The sequence below is a fragment of the Piliocolobus tephrosceles genome, chromosome 13, assembly GCF_002776525.5.
Source record: "Piliocolobus tephrosceles isolate RC106 chromosome 13, ASM277652v3, whole genome shotgun sequence".
In the NCBI taxonomy this organism is placed as follows: Eukaryota; Metazoa; Chordata; class Mammalia; order Primates; family Cercopithecidae; genus Piliocolobus; species Piliocolobus tephrosceles.
Window position 1 is genome coordinate 9,081,938 of NC_045446.1, and position 16,283 is coordinate 9,098,220.

The 16,283-nt window shown below is 52.6% G+C and overlaps 1 protein-coding gene across 4 annotated transcripts; it reads right to left on the reverse strand.

Moving 5' to 3' along the window:
- Positions 1–4,186: 4,186 nt before the first annotated feature.
- Positions 4,187–11,697, reverse strand: ARL2 (ADP ribosylation factor like GTPase 2). Of its 4 annotated transcripts, none has more exons than XR_002725253.2 (6): positions 11,095–11,245; positions 7,565–7,675; positions 7,306–7,468; positions 5,548–5,628; positions 4,825–5,325; positions 4,513–4,651 (listed from the first exon to the last, which is right to left on the reverse strand). XR_002725253.2 is itself a non-coding variant. In XM_023186582.2 (6 exons), exons 1-5 carry the CDS (start codon positions 11,157–11,159, stop codon positions 5,236–5,238), a joined length of 510 nt encoding a protein of 169 aa, XP_023042350.1. In that variant the 5' UTR covers positions 11,160–11,245; the 3' UTR covers positions 4,518–4,651; position 5,235. The 4 variants fall into 4 exon arrangements, 3 of the variants coding, with proteins under 3 accessions (XP_023042349.1, XP_023042350.1, XP_023042348.1); XM_023186582.2 differs by having other exon boundaries at positions 4,518–4,651; positions 5,235–5,325; XM_023186581.2 differs by lacking the exon at positions 4,825–5,325 and having other exon boundaries at positions 4,187–4,651; positions 11,095–11,246.
- Positions 11,698–16,283: the final 4,586 nt, after the last annotated feature.

The following is a 16,283-nucleotide window of genomic DNA, read 5'->3' on the forward strand; positions in this document are numbered from 1 at the left end:
AAAGAAAGAAAGAGAAAGAAAGAAAGATTGATTAATTAGCTGGGCATGGTGGTGTGGGCCTGTAGTCCCAGCTATTCTGGAGGCTAAGGCAGGAGGATAACTTGAACCTGGGAGTTCAAGGTTACAGTGAGCTATGATGGAGTCACTGAGTTCAAGGTGGCAGTGAGCTAGGATCATGCCACTGCACTACAGCCCGGGCAACACAGTGAGATGCTGTCTCAAAAAAAAAAAAAAAAAAAAAAAACCGACTCCAGATCAAACTCTGGAGGGTCTGAACTGAGTAGTTCATCTAGCAGTTGTTCAGGAGGAGGCCAGGGATGGGAGGTCCCCTCATGCAACACACACCAGACGTCCTCTGAAGACCCCTTCAGACATTGCTCCCCTCTCCAAAGTTCCCTCGGCAGGGATATTATCCCAGTTTCCTTCTCACCCATCTTTCCCTCCCTCTCTGCCTCAGTGTCTCCCACACTTTTCCCTTTACCCTTCTTTCTCCCCGTCCTCTCCAAGCCCTTTTCCATCTAGAGCAATTTAGCCCCTGGCCTTCTCCAGATCTCCCACCCCACCAGTTCCCTCACCAGGAGGAGCAAACAGAAGGTGGCAGTGGAGGCCGGGCATGGTGGCTCACACCTGTAATTCCAGCACTCTGGGAGGCCGAGGCGGGCAGATCACCTGATGTCAGAAGTTCAAGACTAGCCTGACCAACATGGAGAAACCCCGTCTCTACTAAAAATACCAAATTAACCGGGCATGATGGCCCATGCCTGTAATCCCAGCTATTCGGGAGGCTGAGGCAGGAGAATCGCTTGAACCCGGGAGGCGGAGGTTGTGGTGAGCTGAGATCGCACCATTGCACTCCAGCCTGGGCAACAAGCGTGAAACTCTGGCTCAAAAAAAAAAGGAGGCAGCAGTGGAGCAGGAGAGGCTGCAGGGGCGCCGCGCTGGGCTGCCCACCATGCTCCTCCAGGGTCTGCTCCCCAAGCTCACCCAGGGTAGGGTATGCTTGACCATGTGGTGGAGACCTTTGTGATGAATATCACCTTGTTATTTTCATATTTGTCTCTGTGAATAATTCACCTTTTATTTATTTTTTTGAGACGGAGTCTCACTCTGTTGCCCAGGCTGGAGGGCAGTGGTGCAATCTCGGCTCACTGCAACCTCTGCCCCCTGGGTTCAAGTGATTCTCCTGCCTCAACCTCCCGAGCAGCTGGGATTACAAGCACACACCACCATGCCCGGCTAATTTTTGTATTTTTTTGGTAGAGATGGGGTTTCATCACGTTGGCCAGGCTGGTCTCGAACTCCTGACCTCAGGTGATCCACCCACCTCGGCCTCTCCAAGTGCTGGGATTACAGAAGTGAGCCACTGCACCCGGCCTAATTCACCTTTTCAAGAAAAGCATTGTTTCCTAAGGGCACCTGGGAGGACATGAACACTGGGGTGACACATATGTCAGTGGGTGGCTGACTTCACATTAGCTGAATTTGCGTACAGTCCTACTGGTTCAAATAATCATAATTATAGCTGACACTTACACAATACTTATGACATACAAGACACCAACTCATTTGGTCCTCCTCCCAACACTAGGAGGGAAACTGAGGCACGGACAGGCTAGGCAAGTTGCTCCAGCGAGTGGCAGGCCAGGATTTGGCTCCAGAGTCCAGGTTTAAGAGCCTGCAGACCACCAGGTCTGTCTTGCAAGGAGGACAGGGGAGGGGCTTCTAACTTTGTACCCTGAAGGGCAGTTTCTTCATGTTCTAAGCTTGTCCACACAACATTCACTTCCCTTCTTCCACTGTTTTTTTTTGAGACAGAGTTTCACTCTTGTTGCCCAGGCGGGAGTGCAATGACGCAATCTCAGCTCACTGCAACCTCCATCTCACAGGTTCAAGCGATTCTCCTGTCTCAGCCTCCCAAATAGCTGGGATTACAAGCATGAGCCACCATGCCTGGCTAATTTTGTACTTTTAGTAGAGACAGGGTTTCTCCATGTCAGTCAGGTTGGTCTACAAACTTCCGACCTCAGGTGGTCTACCCGCCTTGACCTCCCAAAGTGCTAGGATTACAGGTATGAGCCACCGCGCCTGGCCTGAATTTTTTTTCTTTTTTTTTGAGACAAAGTCTTGCTCTTGTTCCCCAGCCTGGAGAGCAATGGCGCAATCTTGGCTCACTGCAACCTCCACCTCCCGGGTTCAAGCGATTCTCCTGCCTCAGCCTCCCGAGTAACTGGGATTACAGGCGCCTGCCATCATGCCCGGCTAATCTTTGTATTTTTAGTAGAGACGGGGTTTCACCATGTTGGCCAGGCTGGTCTTGAACTTCTGACCTCAGGTGATCCACCCACCTCGGCCTCCCAAAATACTGGGATAACAGGCGTGAGCCACCGCACCCAGCCCTTTCTTCCATTTTTAAGGAAACCTAGGCCGGGCATGGTGGCTCACGCCTGTAATCCCAGCACTTTCTCAGCACTTTGGGAGGCCAAGGTGGGAGGATCACCTGAGCCCAGGAGTTTGAGACCAGCCTAGGCAACACGGCAAGATCCCATCTTTACAAAATAAAAAATTAGCTGGGCATGGTGGCACAAGCCTGTAGTCCCAGCAACAAGATGGGAGGATGGCTTGAGCCTGGGAGGTCAAGGCTACAGTGAGCTGTGATCATGCCACTGCACTCCAGCCTGAGTGACAGAGGGAGGCTCTGTCTCAAAAAAAAGGAAACCCAGATTTTGCACGGGTCTCTACCCCTCCACGAAAGGATCCTAGTGCCGGCTTCAGAGTAAATCCCAGTGTCTCTTCCTCACCTTTTGATAATAGCATTCAACTTTCCTTTGGGAAAACTGCCCTTCTTCCATTGGATGTACTCTGCTGGGAGGGTTGTTGGGCCACAAATCCACACCAAAAGATAATCGTGGGCCTCAAGCTGCGCCGGCAGGCTGCCTCTCCTTGGCATTTGAATTTTGAGCAGAGAGACAAAAACTGAAGACAATTAGGCCTGAGCTATTTCGGGAGGCAGCAGGGTAGGTATAGTGACCAAGCGTGCTGGGTTCAAGCCCAGCTCCCTCACTTCCTAGCTGTGTAGCTTTGAGAAAGTCACTTAACCTCCTGGAGGAAATGTCATCCAGGAGCCAGTCGATACCAGGCAGCGGGTTCCTCCCAGCAACGGGGCTGCAGCCCTCGATGTACCAGTGGTGGCTGTAGAGTTCAGCTCCAGGGTCTGGGAGGACAAAGGTGCTGGTGGTGGCCAGTGCCTCCCCTCAGCCCCTTCCCTCCCTGCTCAAGGGTTAGCCCATCCAGGAAGCCTCCCTTGGCCCCTAGGAAAGCTTATCTGTTCTCCGGGGCACCTGAGCTCTCTGTACAGTCCCACGCCAGTGCCACCCCTTAGTGTCCCATATAAAGGGGGATCTTGATAGGCAGCACTGCATAGGGCTGCCCCTAACTGCACTGCTGAATGGGTAGTACTTAGAACAGAACCCTGCAGAGTAAGCAGCTGTTAGGACCCTGGGCCGTGAAAACATCCACCAGTATTGCCACTTGGACTGGACCCCTGGGGTGGCCTCATTTCCTATCCTTTCCCAGCCTGGCACTGGTTCCGAGTTCCTGTCGCCTTCAGGGAAGGACTCAGCTACCCCTACCTGATGCGGCCCCCTCCCGCCCTTTGGCTGCACTCCCTCCCACACGACTCTATGCCCCTCCCCATTTCCCAAGAGCCCTTGCTCTTCATGCCTGTCCTGTGATCCCCTCTGCCTGAACCTCTGCTGGCCTCATACAGCTATTCAGGTTGTCCACTGCACATGGGGTCCTGGCTACAACAGAGAATTGGGAGCTGAATTTCAGCCCATGTTCCATGCAAAAAGTTGGAGCCCTGGTCTGGAGCTGTGTCCCTTTTTCTAATTCATACCTATGAGAGTTGGAGTTCCCCTGGTGAACCGTCTTCCGCTTCCTCTACCTGGAAAACTACTCACATTTTATTCCCAGTTTTAATGTGACCTCCTCTAGGAAGCCTGCCTGGACTCCTCCGGATGGAATCAGTTGCACCGTGTCCCATGCTTCTATAACTTTTTGTGCATCCCTTTGACATAGCCGCAGCTCACTATTGACTGCAATGGTCTGTTCCTTTCTGTCCCCTGCTGGATTGTGGGTCCCAGGTGGTCTCTAACGCTATTGAATCAACAAATGACTCAGCCAGGAATCAGGGCAAGGAGTGGTTTATTTCACAGCTGAGTGAAGGATGAGGCCCACAGCCTCGGTAGCAGCAGTAGCAGCTCCTCCCCGCCCAGTCCTCTCTTCTTGGTATGGTAGCCAAAGGCCAGGTCAGGAGCCAGGGAAACAGCCAGGGCACAGCCCTCCCGCCACAGGAGCTGGGTGGCCACAGAGCAGCAGCGGGCAGCAGTAGCAGCAGCAGGTTGGGATGGAGGAGGGGGAGTGTTAGTTTGGCTGGCTGACTCCCATGCCCCCATGGATAGTGTTTGGTGAGGGTTGGGGGACCTGGACTGCTAGGTGGAGGGACATCTGGAGTGGCTCAGTCAGCTGTGAAGATGCGGCTGGAAATGTCATCCAGGAGCCAATCGATGCCTGGCAGCAGGTTCTCCCCGGTGACGGCGCTGCAGCCCTGGATGCACCAGTGGTGGCTGCGGATGGAGTCCAGCTCCAGGGCCTGGAAGAACAAAGGTGCTGATGGTGGCCAGTGACTGCAGACCCTGCCTGCCCTCGGCCCCTTCCCTCCCCAGCCCAGAGGAGCTCCACGCCTCCCTCAAGGCCCTGCTCCAGGTCATCCCATCCAGGAAGCCCCACTGGTCCCTGCGAGACTTTGTCAGCCCCCAGGGGCACCTGGGCTCTCTGTCCAGTACCACACCAGTGCCGCCCCTTAGTGATGTAAATGCAACACGGGCTCTTGAGCATCCACCAGGATCTGGGCATCATGCCAGGAGCCCCACACATCCTCTCTCATTCTCCTCAAGTCCTCATGAGCCAGGGATTGTGTCAGCCATTTCACCAAGGAGGAAACCAAAGTTCAGAGAGGTTAAGCAACCTGCCTAAGGGCACATAGCTCATAAGTGGCAGAGCCAAGATTTTAATGCTGTTCTTTCTCACTGTGGTGCTTGAGCACTAGAATCATGCTTAAAGTGTGGGCTCTGGGGTCAGACAGGCTTCTGGTCTATTTAGTGGCTGTGTGACCTGGGACAAGTTACCTAATCTCTCTGAGCCTGCTTCACCATGTATAAAATAATAGTTCTTACCTCATGAGGTTGTTGTGAGAATGAAATGAGTTAATCCATGCAAGGAGCAGAGCATACTGAAAGCACTCTGTTTGTGCTGGCTACTGTTAGCCTGTGAACAACACATGCGCAGTTCTGCCTTCCCCAGGCTGTGGGCCACCCCATGCCTTATTAATCACTGGATCCCCAGTGCCCTGCATAGGTCCTGCCACCTAGCAGGGGCTAATAAATGCTTTTATTATTACTTTTCTTGGTTATTTTTAATACATGCTTTTAAAATAAAGAAATGTGCGCCCCTTTCCCTCAGCGAGCCTGTCCCAGGGCCTGGACTCACCTCGCGGATGGCATTAGAGGACAGTGCTCCAGGCAGGTCCTGCTTGTTGGCAAAGATGAGGAGGGTTGCTCCGGCCAGGCGCTGGGGAAGAGAAGACAGAGGGGTGGGGTGGGGACTCAGAGGACAGCCTGACCCCTCCTCTAATGGCCCAGAGCATCTATGGTGAAGGATCGACCTGGAAGATCAAGGTGAGGCCCTGTAGTGGTGGGAGAGGCCCAGGAGTGAGTTTGTGGACACAGCCATCAAGGCTGGACCACATGGGCGATGGCAGTCCTGGGCCAGGGTTCTGGTTCCAGTCAACCACCACAGGGGACACCGCTGTCCCCCATGTTCCAGCTTCCTCTTCCATAAACAGGGAGGGATGCTGGATAAGATGATCCCTGAGCTCGCTGTGGTTCCAGACTGCTCCAATCTGATGACCAGACATGCACAGAGAATGTGATCTCTCCCTCTTCTGGGTTCACACAGCCCTTTAACCGTTCCACTCCCGACAGGCCACACTGTCCACCTCTGATTCTAGTTGTTTCCACATATGCGTCTGTTATTGGGAGATGTAGGTGGACAGGTCTAACCCTTGGGCCTCGACCTGCCTTGACCAGCATTTGATGGCCCTGATCTCGTTTGACCTGCTCCACTGACACAGGAGGTATGTGCAGTGTGCCCAGGACAATCCCGACTCCGCCTGCAGGATCCCCCCTTTCACTCTCACAAGTGTCCTCATTTTCAACTAAATGCAATGTTGTAGCTTGAATCAAACACTGGAAACAAAAAGTATATTAGTGGAAAAACTGGTGAAATTCAAATAAAATCTGCAATTAAGATAATAGTAATTCACCGATGTTGATTTATTAGTTTGGACAGGCCACGGTTAGGTAAGATGGGGAAGCAAGGTAAAGGGTATATGGGGGACCTCTGTACTATCTTTGCAAGTTTCCTTCTTTTTTTTTTTTGAGATGGAGTCTTGCTATGTTGCCCAGTCTGGAGTGCAGTGGCACAATCTCAGCTCACTGCAAGCTCTGCCTCCCAGGTTGACACCATTCTCCTGCCTCAGCCTCCCGAGTAGCTGGGACTACAGGTGCCCGCCACCATGCCCGGCTAATTTTTTGTATATTTAGTAGAGACGGGGTTTCACCATGTTAGCCAGGATGGTCTCGATCTTCTGACCTCATGATCTGCCCGTCTCGGCCTCCCAAAGTGCTGGGATTACAGGTGTGAGTCACCGCACCCTGCCCCTTATTTTTTTTTTTTTGAGACAGGGTCTTGCTCTGTCACCCAGGAGGCTGGAGTGCAGTGGCATGATCACAGCTCACTGCAGCCTCGACCTCCTAGGTTCAACTGATCCTCCTGTCTGAGCCTCCAGAGTAGCTAGGACTACAAGTGCGTGCCACCACCCCTGGCTGAGGTCACATAGCGAAGAGTCAGACTCTTGAGCCAGGCTCCACAGCCTCTCAAAGCTTCATGCTGGCCTTGGGTCATCCTCCCTAAAGCCCAATGATGTGGGTGTCATCATCACCATTTCAAGGCACAGAAACTGACGCTCAGGGTATTGACGTAGTAACATCCCAGGGACGTTAACTCAATCTCAGTCCACAGCATGTGTCCTGCCTCTGGCACCATGGGCCTCCCATGGTGGGGGCCCAGTGAAGGAATGGATCCTGCCTCTAGTTTCCCTCTGGGGCCATGGAACCCTCTGAGGGGCGTCTGCTGAGAAGGCGGCCCTATGTCCACACATTTGCACAAAGGGTAGGAGCTGCCCACCTCCTCCACCAGCAGGCTCTGGAGCTCCCGCTGGCAGTCCTGCATGCGCTGGTGGTCCGCACTGTCCACTACCCAGATGAGGCCGTCGGTGCTCTCAAAGTAGTTCCGCCAGTAGGACCGCAGGGACTTCTGGCCACCCACATCCCAGATGTTCAGCTTGAATCTGGGCAAGGAGCGGGTGACAAGAGGGTCAGCTGGGCCCCTCTCCCACCTTCCCTGCCCTGCTCTGGGCCGGCCCACCCACGGGGCCCCTGCTCACCCTCGGTGCTCCAGGGTCTTGATGTTGAAGCCCAGCGTTGGGGAGATGGTGTCGATGTCCTCCCCATTGAACTTCTTCAGGATGGTCGTCTTTCCAGCATTGTCCAGGCCACTGGGGCGCAGCAGGTTAAGGAGAAGTCCCTGTTCTCCGCCGGGTGGTGACATCGTCACAGAGCCCCTCTTAGGGGACTCATTACTTTCCGCCATGTATCAAACTGAGTTCAGCACATGCCTGGCCATCATTGGCCCACAATAAATGTGAAAGTATCAAGATATAAATATCATCTCTACTGACCAAAAGCTCCTTAATTTGTCGAACACCTACTATGTGCCAGACTCTCTTCTGGGTGCTTGAGGACAAAGCCCTGCCCTTAGGAAGCTTACACTCTAGTGGGAAGACAGTCAATAAAGTACAAACAAATGAGAAAAGAAGGCGCTGCCAGATCCTGGCTAGTACCATCAACACAACAGAGAGGATTTCCGAGAGGGCCATCGGAGGCTCTTTCAGCTCGGGTGCTGGGGAAGGCCTCCCTGAGGTGTCTGGAGTTGAGACCCAAAATACAAGGAGCGAGCTTTTTGAAGAACTAAGGGAAGAACCAATATCTGGAGGAAGCCACCCTCATGTGTTTCTGGAATATTCCAGACCTGCTACTGCAGAGTGCAAATTAACGGGTGTGCTTACTGTGGGAGGGAACCACCCTCCTCTATCCTCCCAACACTGCAGCTCAGTTGGGCGTGGTGGGGTGGGCAGGTCCTGGACTGGACCACCTCTCCCTGCTCATCCCAGCTGGGGCGAATGAGCCTGGTCCAGGAGAGGGGTGAGGAGGAGACTTCCCCTGAGGCCCAGCCTTAGTCCCTGGAACCTGGCCGCTGACGATCCCCTGCCCCCAAGCCATCATCCATGTTTCCTTCCCCTCTTGATCATCCCCACTGGCTGATGAGCTTGCTGTTCTTTCTCCCACCTTCAAAAGAGCAAATAGGCCAGGCGCGGTGGCTCACACCTGTAATCCCAGCACTTTGGGAGGCCGAGGTGGGTGGATCGCCTGAGGTCAGGAGTTCGAGACCACCCTGGCCAACATGGCGAAACTCCATCTCTACTAAAAATAAAAAAAATAGCTGGGTGTGGTGCTGGGCATGGTGCTGGGCACCTGTAACCCCAGCTACTTGGGAGGCTGAGGCAGGAGAATTGCTTGAACTCGGGAGGCAGAGGTTACGGTGAGCCAAGAACCTGCTCCTTCCCCAGTCCTCTCCACCTCAGCAAATGGCTCCTCACCCTTCTAATTGCTCAGGCCAGAAACTTCCATGACCTCGCTACTTCCATCCTGGTCCAAGTCACCATTCTATCTTGCCTGCATCACTGCAGTGGCCAAACTGGTCTCTGATTCCTTCTATCCTCTGCACTTCTCACTGAAAAGGAAAACTAAAAACCAAAAGGCCCTAGGTGAGGTGGTTCCCAGTCAACAGTCCTCCCCACTCCAGCCATACTGCCCTCCTCGCCAGTCCTCTGAACACGCCAGTTAGTCCTCCCAGGGCCTCTGACTTGCTGTTCCCTTTGCTTTAAAGTTTCCCCCCAGACTGCTATAAGGTTCAACTCTCACCTCCCTCATGTACTCAATTGTCACTTTTTTTTGAGACAGAGTTTCTCTCGTCACCCAGGCTGGAGTGCAATGGCGCGATCTCAGCTTACCGGTTCACTGTAATCTCTGCCTCCTGGGTTCTAGCGATTCTCTTGCCTCAGCCTCCTAGGTAGCTGGGATTAAAGGTGTCCACCACCACACCCAGCTAATTTTTGTATTTTCGGTAGAGACGGGATTTCACCATGTTGGCCAGGCTGGTCTCAAACTCCTGACCTCAGGTGATCCATGTGCCTTGGTCTTTCAAAGTGCTGGGATTACAGGTGTGAGCCACCATGCCCTGCCATCATACAGTGGCCTTCTTTGACCACTCCAAATTGCATTATTCTCCATACATAGATATGTAGTGGGAGCTCATCCTGGAGCAGTAAAATGCCCTGTTCCCCAGAAGCATGGTCCAAAGCATGGCCCATATACATATATAGTATGTATGGAGAATATATATATGTATAAATAGAGACGGAGTCTATGTTGCTCAGCTGGTCTCAAACTCCTGGGCTGAAGCAAGCCTCCCACCTCAGCCTCCCAAAGTGCTAGGGTTACAGGTGTGTGCCACTGAGCACCCAGCCTCTATTACATATTTTACTTATTTCCTGTGTTATCATCTTTCTACCCCCCTGCATTACAGAATTTCCATGAAGGTAACATTTTTTTTGTTTTAGTACCCTGGCCCCCAGGACAGTGCCTAGCACATATTAGGCACTCAATATTTATCAAATGAGTGAACTGTATGCTTTTCTCAGAGCTCTTTAAAACAGACATGGGGCCGGGCGCGGTGGCTCACGCCTGGAATCCCAACACTTTTGCCAGGCCAAGGCAGGTGGATCACTTGAGGTCAGGAATTCGAGACCAGCCTGACCAACAAGGTGAAATCCCGTCTCTACTAAAAATATTTTTAAAAAATTAGCCGGGCGTGGTGGTGGGCACCTGTAATCCCAGCTATTTGGGAGGCTGAGGCAGGGGAATCGCTTGAACCCGGGAGGCGGAGGTTGCAGTGAGCTGAGATTGCACCACTGCACTCCTGCCTGGGCAACAAGAGCGAAACTCCGTCTCAAATAAAATAAAAACAGACATGGGCCGGACTCCGTGGCTCATGCCTATAATCCCAGAGTTTTGGGAGGCTGAGGCGGGAGGATCACTTGAGCCTAGAAGTTGGAGGCTGCAGTGACCCTTGACTGCGCCACTGCACTCCAGCCAGGGTAACAGAGCAAGACCCTATCTCAAAAAATAAAACAGTCATGATGTGATTATTAAGTTATATGTGCACGTAAGGGTCTTATCTCCCCTGCCATTCCATCGCGGGGCCTGGCACAGAGCAGAGGGAACAGGTGCGGGCGCCTAACTGGACTCAGAAGGCGCACAGCGCGCACGGGGCACTCGGGCCCACACACACACATCCTCAGCCGCAGGGTCATCCAAGGGCCGCGTAGCACCAAAGAAACGGACTGTTGGATCCACGCTCGAAAGGATCCACAGAGCCCACATCCGCCACCCGCCACCCCGCACGCCCCCGGGATTCGGAGCTCGAGGGCGGGTCCGGGGCCTGGAACTCTCGGGCCCGGGGGAGATGATAGCCGGGGAGGCAGCGGCCCCACGCTTGGGCCAGGCCGCCGGGTGGTGGCGTCCGAGTCATCTCCGGCACCCACCGCCCCTGACACTCGGGCCACCCGCCGCTGCGCCTGCAGGCCCGCTTCTGCGGCCCTCGGAGGTGGCCCCTGCCCCAGGCCGGGGGTGCGGCACCTCCCGGCCCCCGGGGCGATTGGTGGGGCCGGCGTGGTGACGCCAGGGGCAGTTGGGACGCGCCGGCCGCCGCGTTCCGCTCCCGACAGGGGGCGCCCGGCACCGCCCGCCCGGCGGGGCCCCGCTACCCCCGCGGCTCCGGCGTCTGGGAGGATACAGCATGAGCAGTCGCAGCTCCCGCTCTTTCTGCTTCATCTTCTTCAGAATGGTCAGGAGCCCCATGGTCCCTGGAGCCCCTCCCGGCCGCCGTTTCTTCCCAGTCCCGGGACCCCGCTCCTGGTTCCTATTGGCTATCACGCTCGCCGACGGCATAGCCAATTGGCTGGACGCTCGTTTGGTCCCGCCCTCGCCGCACGTGATCGCGAGGTCGCCAGCGCAGCTGCTGCGAGAGTGCCCCTAGCGGCGCAGGGGGCTTTTGTGCTGCCGCCCGCCCTGACGCTGCGCCTCCTGAGGGCTGAGGCTGGGGGAGCAAGGGCGACACCCCCACCCTTTCCCCCGCCAGACCGGGGCTCTCGGCCGGAGCGGAAACCTTGAAGTTCCTGAGTTGCATCTTGGCTGCGTCTGACCTCAGAGTCAGAACCCAGGGTCCGCAGGTACGGACGAACTCATCCTGGGGCCAGTGTAGGCCCCTGTTCCCAGCAACACGGTCCAAATCCCGCTCCTCTGAGCCCTCGGCATCGTCCTCAATCTGCCAGTGACAGAGCAGAAAGTTGGGCCTCCCCCTACCCTGCTCCTGTGGCTCTCAGTTCAGGGCGGCGGTGCCCCCTGGAGGCCGTTGGGAAACGTGCGGGGCGTCCCTGGGTTCCAATGACGAAATTGTAGTCCCGTCCCAAAGGCTCCCCCACCCAGAGGCCCAGCGTTTCCCTGTTGAGAAGCACAATTCCTACTTTTGCGGATGGAAAAACTGAGGCCCAGATGGTGCTTAGCACAGTGGCTGGCATGTAGTAGGTGCTCAGTAAATATTTGTTGTTGAATGAATGGCTTTGTCCAAAAGTTTCATTCTTTACCTAGTGCTCAAGAAGTCTAGAAGAAGTGAGGAAATAGGTCAAGGATCAAGCCTATTGTAAACTCAGGAGAGAGTCTTATTGTTTTAATTTGGTGCCCCAGCCGGCTGCGGGGTAAATGTGAATAGGCAGCGCAGAAGATCCTCTCTCCTGCTTGGGAAAGAGCTGTCAGCAGCAGCTGAAGACAATGGCTAACTCCTGTGTGACTGTTTGCAATGCATTCCACGTGTTCAGCTTCATCCCCCCCTTTAACCCTTAGAGGTTTCTATTCTTTTCGTAGCTCTGATAATGGAATCCAAAGTGTTTAAGGAGCATGGGTGAGATTCAAACTCAAGTCTGGTCAATGGTAAAGCACAATGTCTTCATGCCTCCATGAAGCTTGCCTAGAGAGAGGTCTGGAAGAAGCTGGAGCTTCCCATCTTGCAGAAAGGGGCTTGTGGTCAGAGGAGGGCTGAACAGATAGGCTGCCTGAGTGGGACCCTTGGGTCAGCACCATTTACCCTCCATCAGACACACACAAAGGAAGAAACTGAGCATAGCGCCTACCCAGAGACTTTGAAACCCAACTAAGATCAAAATGGGAAATGCTAGCTGGGCGCGGTGGGTCACACCTGTAATCCCAGCATTTTGGGAGGCTGAGGTGGGTGGATCACAAGGTCAGGAGTTCAAGGCCAGCCTGGCCAACATGGTGAAACCCCATCTCTGCTAAGAATACAAAGGATTAGCCGGGTGTGGTAGTGGCACCTGTAATCCCAGCCACTCAGGAGGCTGAGGCAGAGAATTGCTTGAACCTGGGAGGCGGAGGTTGCAGTGAGCCAAGATTGTGCCACTGCACTCCAGCCTGGGTGACAGAGCGAGCCTCCATCTCAAAAAAAAAAAAAAGGGAAATACCTAGAGGTAGGAGCCTGCCATCCTCCTTCTAGGAACCTGCACCACAGGCATTCTGGATATGACACGGAAGTTCACTGTGGCATAGTTTGGAACAGCAAGAAGTTGGAAAAAACCTAAGTGTCTCCAGTGAGGTCAGGTTACCTAAGCCAGGGTAGGTGCATGTGGATTCCATGAAGCCCTTAAAACAGTGAAGCGGGCCGGGCGCAGTGGCTCATGCCTGTAATCCCAGCACTTTGGGAGGCTGAGGTGGGTGGATTGCTTGATCCCAGGAGTTCAAGACCAGCCTGGCCAACTTAGGGAGACTCCCATCTCTACAAAATATACAAAAATTAGCCAGATGTGCTCACTTGAACCCAGGAGGCGAAGGTTGCAGTGAGGTGAGATTGTGCCACTGTACTCCAGCCTGGGTGACGGAGTCTGTTTAAAAAAAAAAAAAAATTAGGTGTGATGGTGCACATCTGTAGTCCCAGCTGCCTAGGAGGCTGAGGTGGGAGCCTGGGAGGACGAGGCTGCAGTGAACCGTGATAATGCCACTACACTCTAGTTTTCATGACAGAGTTAGACCCTGTCTCAAAGAAACAGAAAACAGTGAGGTGGAGCTGTAAGATAGCAGTGTGGAAAGATGTCCGCACCATACTAAATGAAAAACAAAAACAAATTCAGTCCTGTTTTAGTTTTAAAAAATAATATTAACTGGAAATATGCCCACTTAGCAATGTTTTTTAATCTATGAGATGCATTCCACTAAGGAAGTGGATTGTAAAATTAGTGTCACAAATAGGTTGAACTGTATGAAATTGCCCATCTTTGACAGTTTTGAGTACACGGATGTATTTCAAATGGTTCAACTTAGTAGCATTAACAAAAATGAAACAGAATGAACAGAACTGAAAACATTACTACCTTTACCCATGTAGTAAAGGTAAGTAGTGTTTGGTGAAACATTTGTTTCAGATATTTATACAGATATGAATACTTCTCACTGTGAGTCACAGTCACAAAAGTTTGAAAATCAGTACAATGCAGCTATTAACTGGGGAGTAAGTTTGGGAGAACATAAAATTATTGCCTTGGGCATTTCTTTTTTATTTTTTTTTTGAGACGGAGTCTCGCTCTGTCATCCAGGCTGGAGTTCAGTGGCGCGATCTCGGCTAATTACAAGCTCCACCTCCCGGATTCACGCCATTCTCCTGCCTCAACCTCCCGAGCAGCTGGGACTACAGGTGTCCGCCACCACACCCGGCTAATTTTTTGTATTTTTTTTTTTAGTAGAGACAAGGTTTCCCCATGTTGGTCAGGATGGTCTCTATCTCCTGACCTCATGATCCGCCTGCCTTGGCCTCTCAAAGTGCTGAGATTACAGGCATGAGACACTGCGCCTGGCCTGCCTTGGGCGTTTCTATGTTTTCTTTTTTTCTTTGAGACAGAGTCTGACTCTGTCGCCCAGGCTGGAGTGCAGTGGCACAATCCCAGCTCACTGCAACCTCTGCCTCCTGAGTTCAAACGATTCTCCTGCCTCAGCCTCCTGAGTAGCTGGGATTACAGGCATGAGCCACCATGCCCAGCTAATTTTTATATTTTCAGTAAAGACAGGGTTTCACCATGTTGGCCAGGGTGTTCATGAACTCCTGGCTTCAAGAGATTTGCCTTCCTCAGCCTCCCAAAGGGCTGGGATTACAGGTGTGAGCCACTGCACCCAGCCTTGGATTGTTTTATTTCCTACCAGTAGCATTGAAAGAACTTGTTCAAATATCTGGTTTAAAGTCTTGCCTGTCCATGCTGTTGTTCCCAGGGGCCACATAGTAGAATTTCAGTGAATAGAAATTAAAAAAAAAAAAAAAAAAAATCCAAGGTCTGTGAAAAAGGAGGAGTTCAGGAAGTCACTATGTTTAACTTTTTTTTTTGAGATGGAGTCTCACTCTGTCACCCAGGCTGGAGTGCAGTGGCATAATCTCAGCTCACTGCAAGCTCCGTATCCCGGGCTCACGTCATTCTCCTGCCTCAGCCTCCAGAGTAGCTGGGACTACAGGCGCCTGCCACTACGCCTGGCTAATTTTTTGTATTTTTAGTAGAGATGGGGTTTCACTGTGTTAGCCAAGATGGTCTCGATCTCCTGACCTCGTGATCCACCCGCCTCGGCCCCCCAAAGTGCTGGGATTACAGGCGTGAGCTACCACGCCTGGCCAACTATATTTAACTTTTTAAACATTTTTTAGAGACAGAGTCTTACTCTGTCACCCAGGCTGGAGTGCAGTGGCACGATCATGGCTCACTGCAGCCTCAAGCAGTCCTCCCACGTCAGTCTCCTAAGTAACTGAGACTACAGGTGCATGCCATCAAGCCTGGCTCATTTTTAAAATTTTTTTGTAGAGACGAGGGTCTCGCTGTGTTGTCTAAGCTGGTCTTGAACTCCTGTGCTTAGGTGATCCTCTCACCTCAGCCTTCCAAAGTGCTGGGATTATAGGCATGAGCCACCCCACTTGGCCTGCGTTTCACTTTTGAAGAACTGACTGTAGCTAGAAATTGGGTGGAGAGGCGTTTAAAGACAAGTAAGGGGCCTCATTACGAGCTGTGTTTTCTTTTTTTTTTTGAGACGGAGTCTCGCTCTGTCGCCCAGGCTGGAGTGCAGTGGCTGGATCTCAGCTCACTGCAAGCTCTGCCTCCCGGGTTTACGCCATTCTCCTGCCTCAGCCTCCCGAGTAGCTGGGACTACAGGCGCCCGCCACCTCGCCTGGCTAGTTTTTTGTATTTTTTTAGTAGAGACGGGGTTTCACCAGGTTAGCCAGGATGGTCTCGATCTCCTGACCTTGTGATCAGCCCGTCTTGGCCTCCCAAAGGGCTGGGATTACAGGCTTGAGCCCCCGCGCCCGGCCACAAGCTGTGTTTTCATTTGCCTCATGGAAAGGAGGAAAGAGAGCTCTTTTTTCTTTTCTTTTCTTTTTTTTTTTGAGACGAAATTTTGCTTTTGTTGCCCAGGTTGGAGTGTGATGGCGAAATCTCAACTCGCTGCAACCTCCATCTCCCAGGTTCAAGCAATTCTCCTGCCTCAGCCTCCCAAATAGCTGGGATTACAGGCGTGCACCACCATGCCCGGCTAATTTTTGTATTTTTAGTAGAGACGGGGTTTCACCATGTTGGTCAGGCTGGTCTCGTACTCCTGACCTCAAGTGATCCACCCACCTCGGCCTCCCAAAGTGTTGGGATTACAGGCGTGAGCCAATGCACCTGGCTTTTTTTCTTTCTGTTTTTTTACTTTCAAGCAGAGGAACAGAAGAGAGCTCTTAAATAAAATCCTTGGGAAATACCTTTGGAAGAAAACTAGGAAAGAAGATGTATAGAGCTGTAGTTATATATATAACTGTGAATATGAATATATATATATATATATTTTAAACAAGAAAGAATGCCGGGCGCGGTGGCTCAAGCCTGTAATCCCAGCACTTTGGGAGGC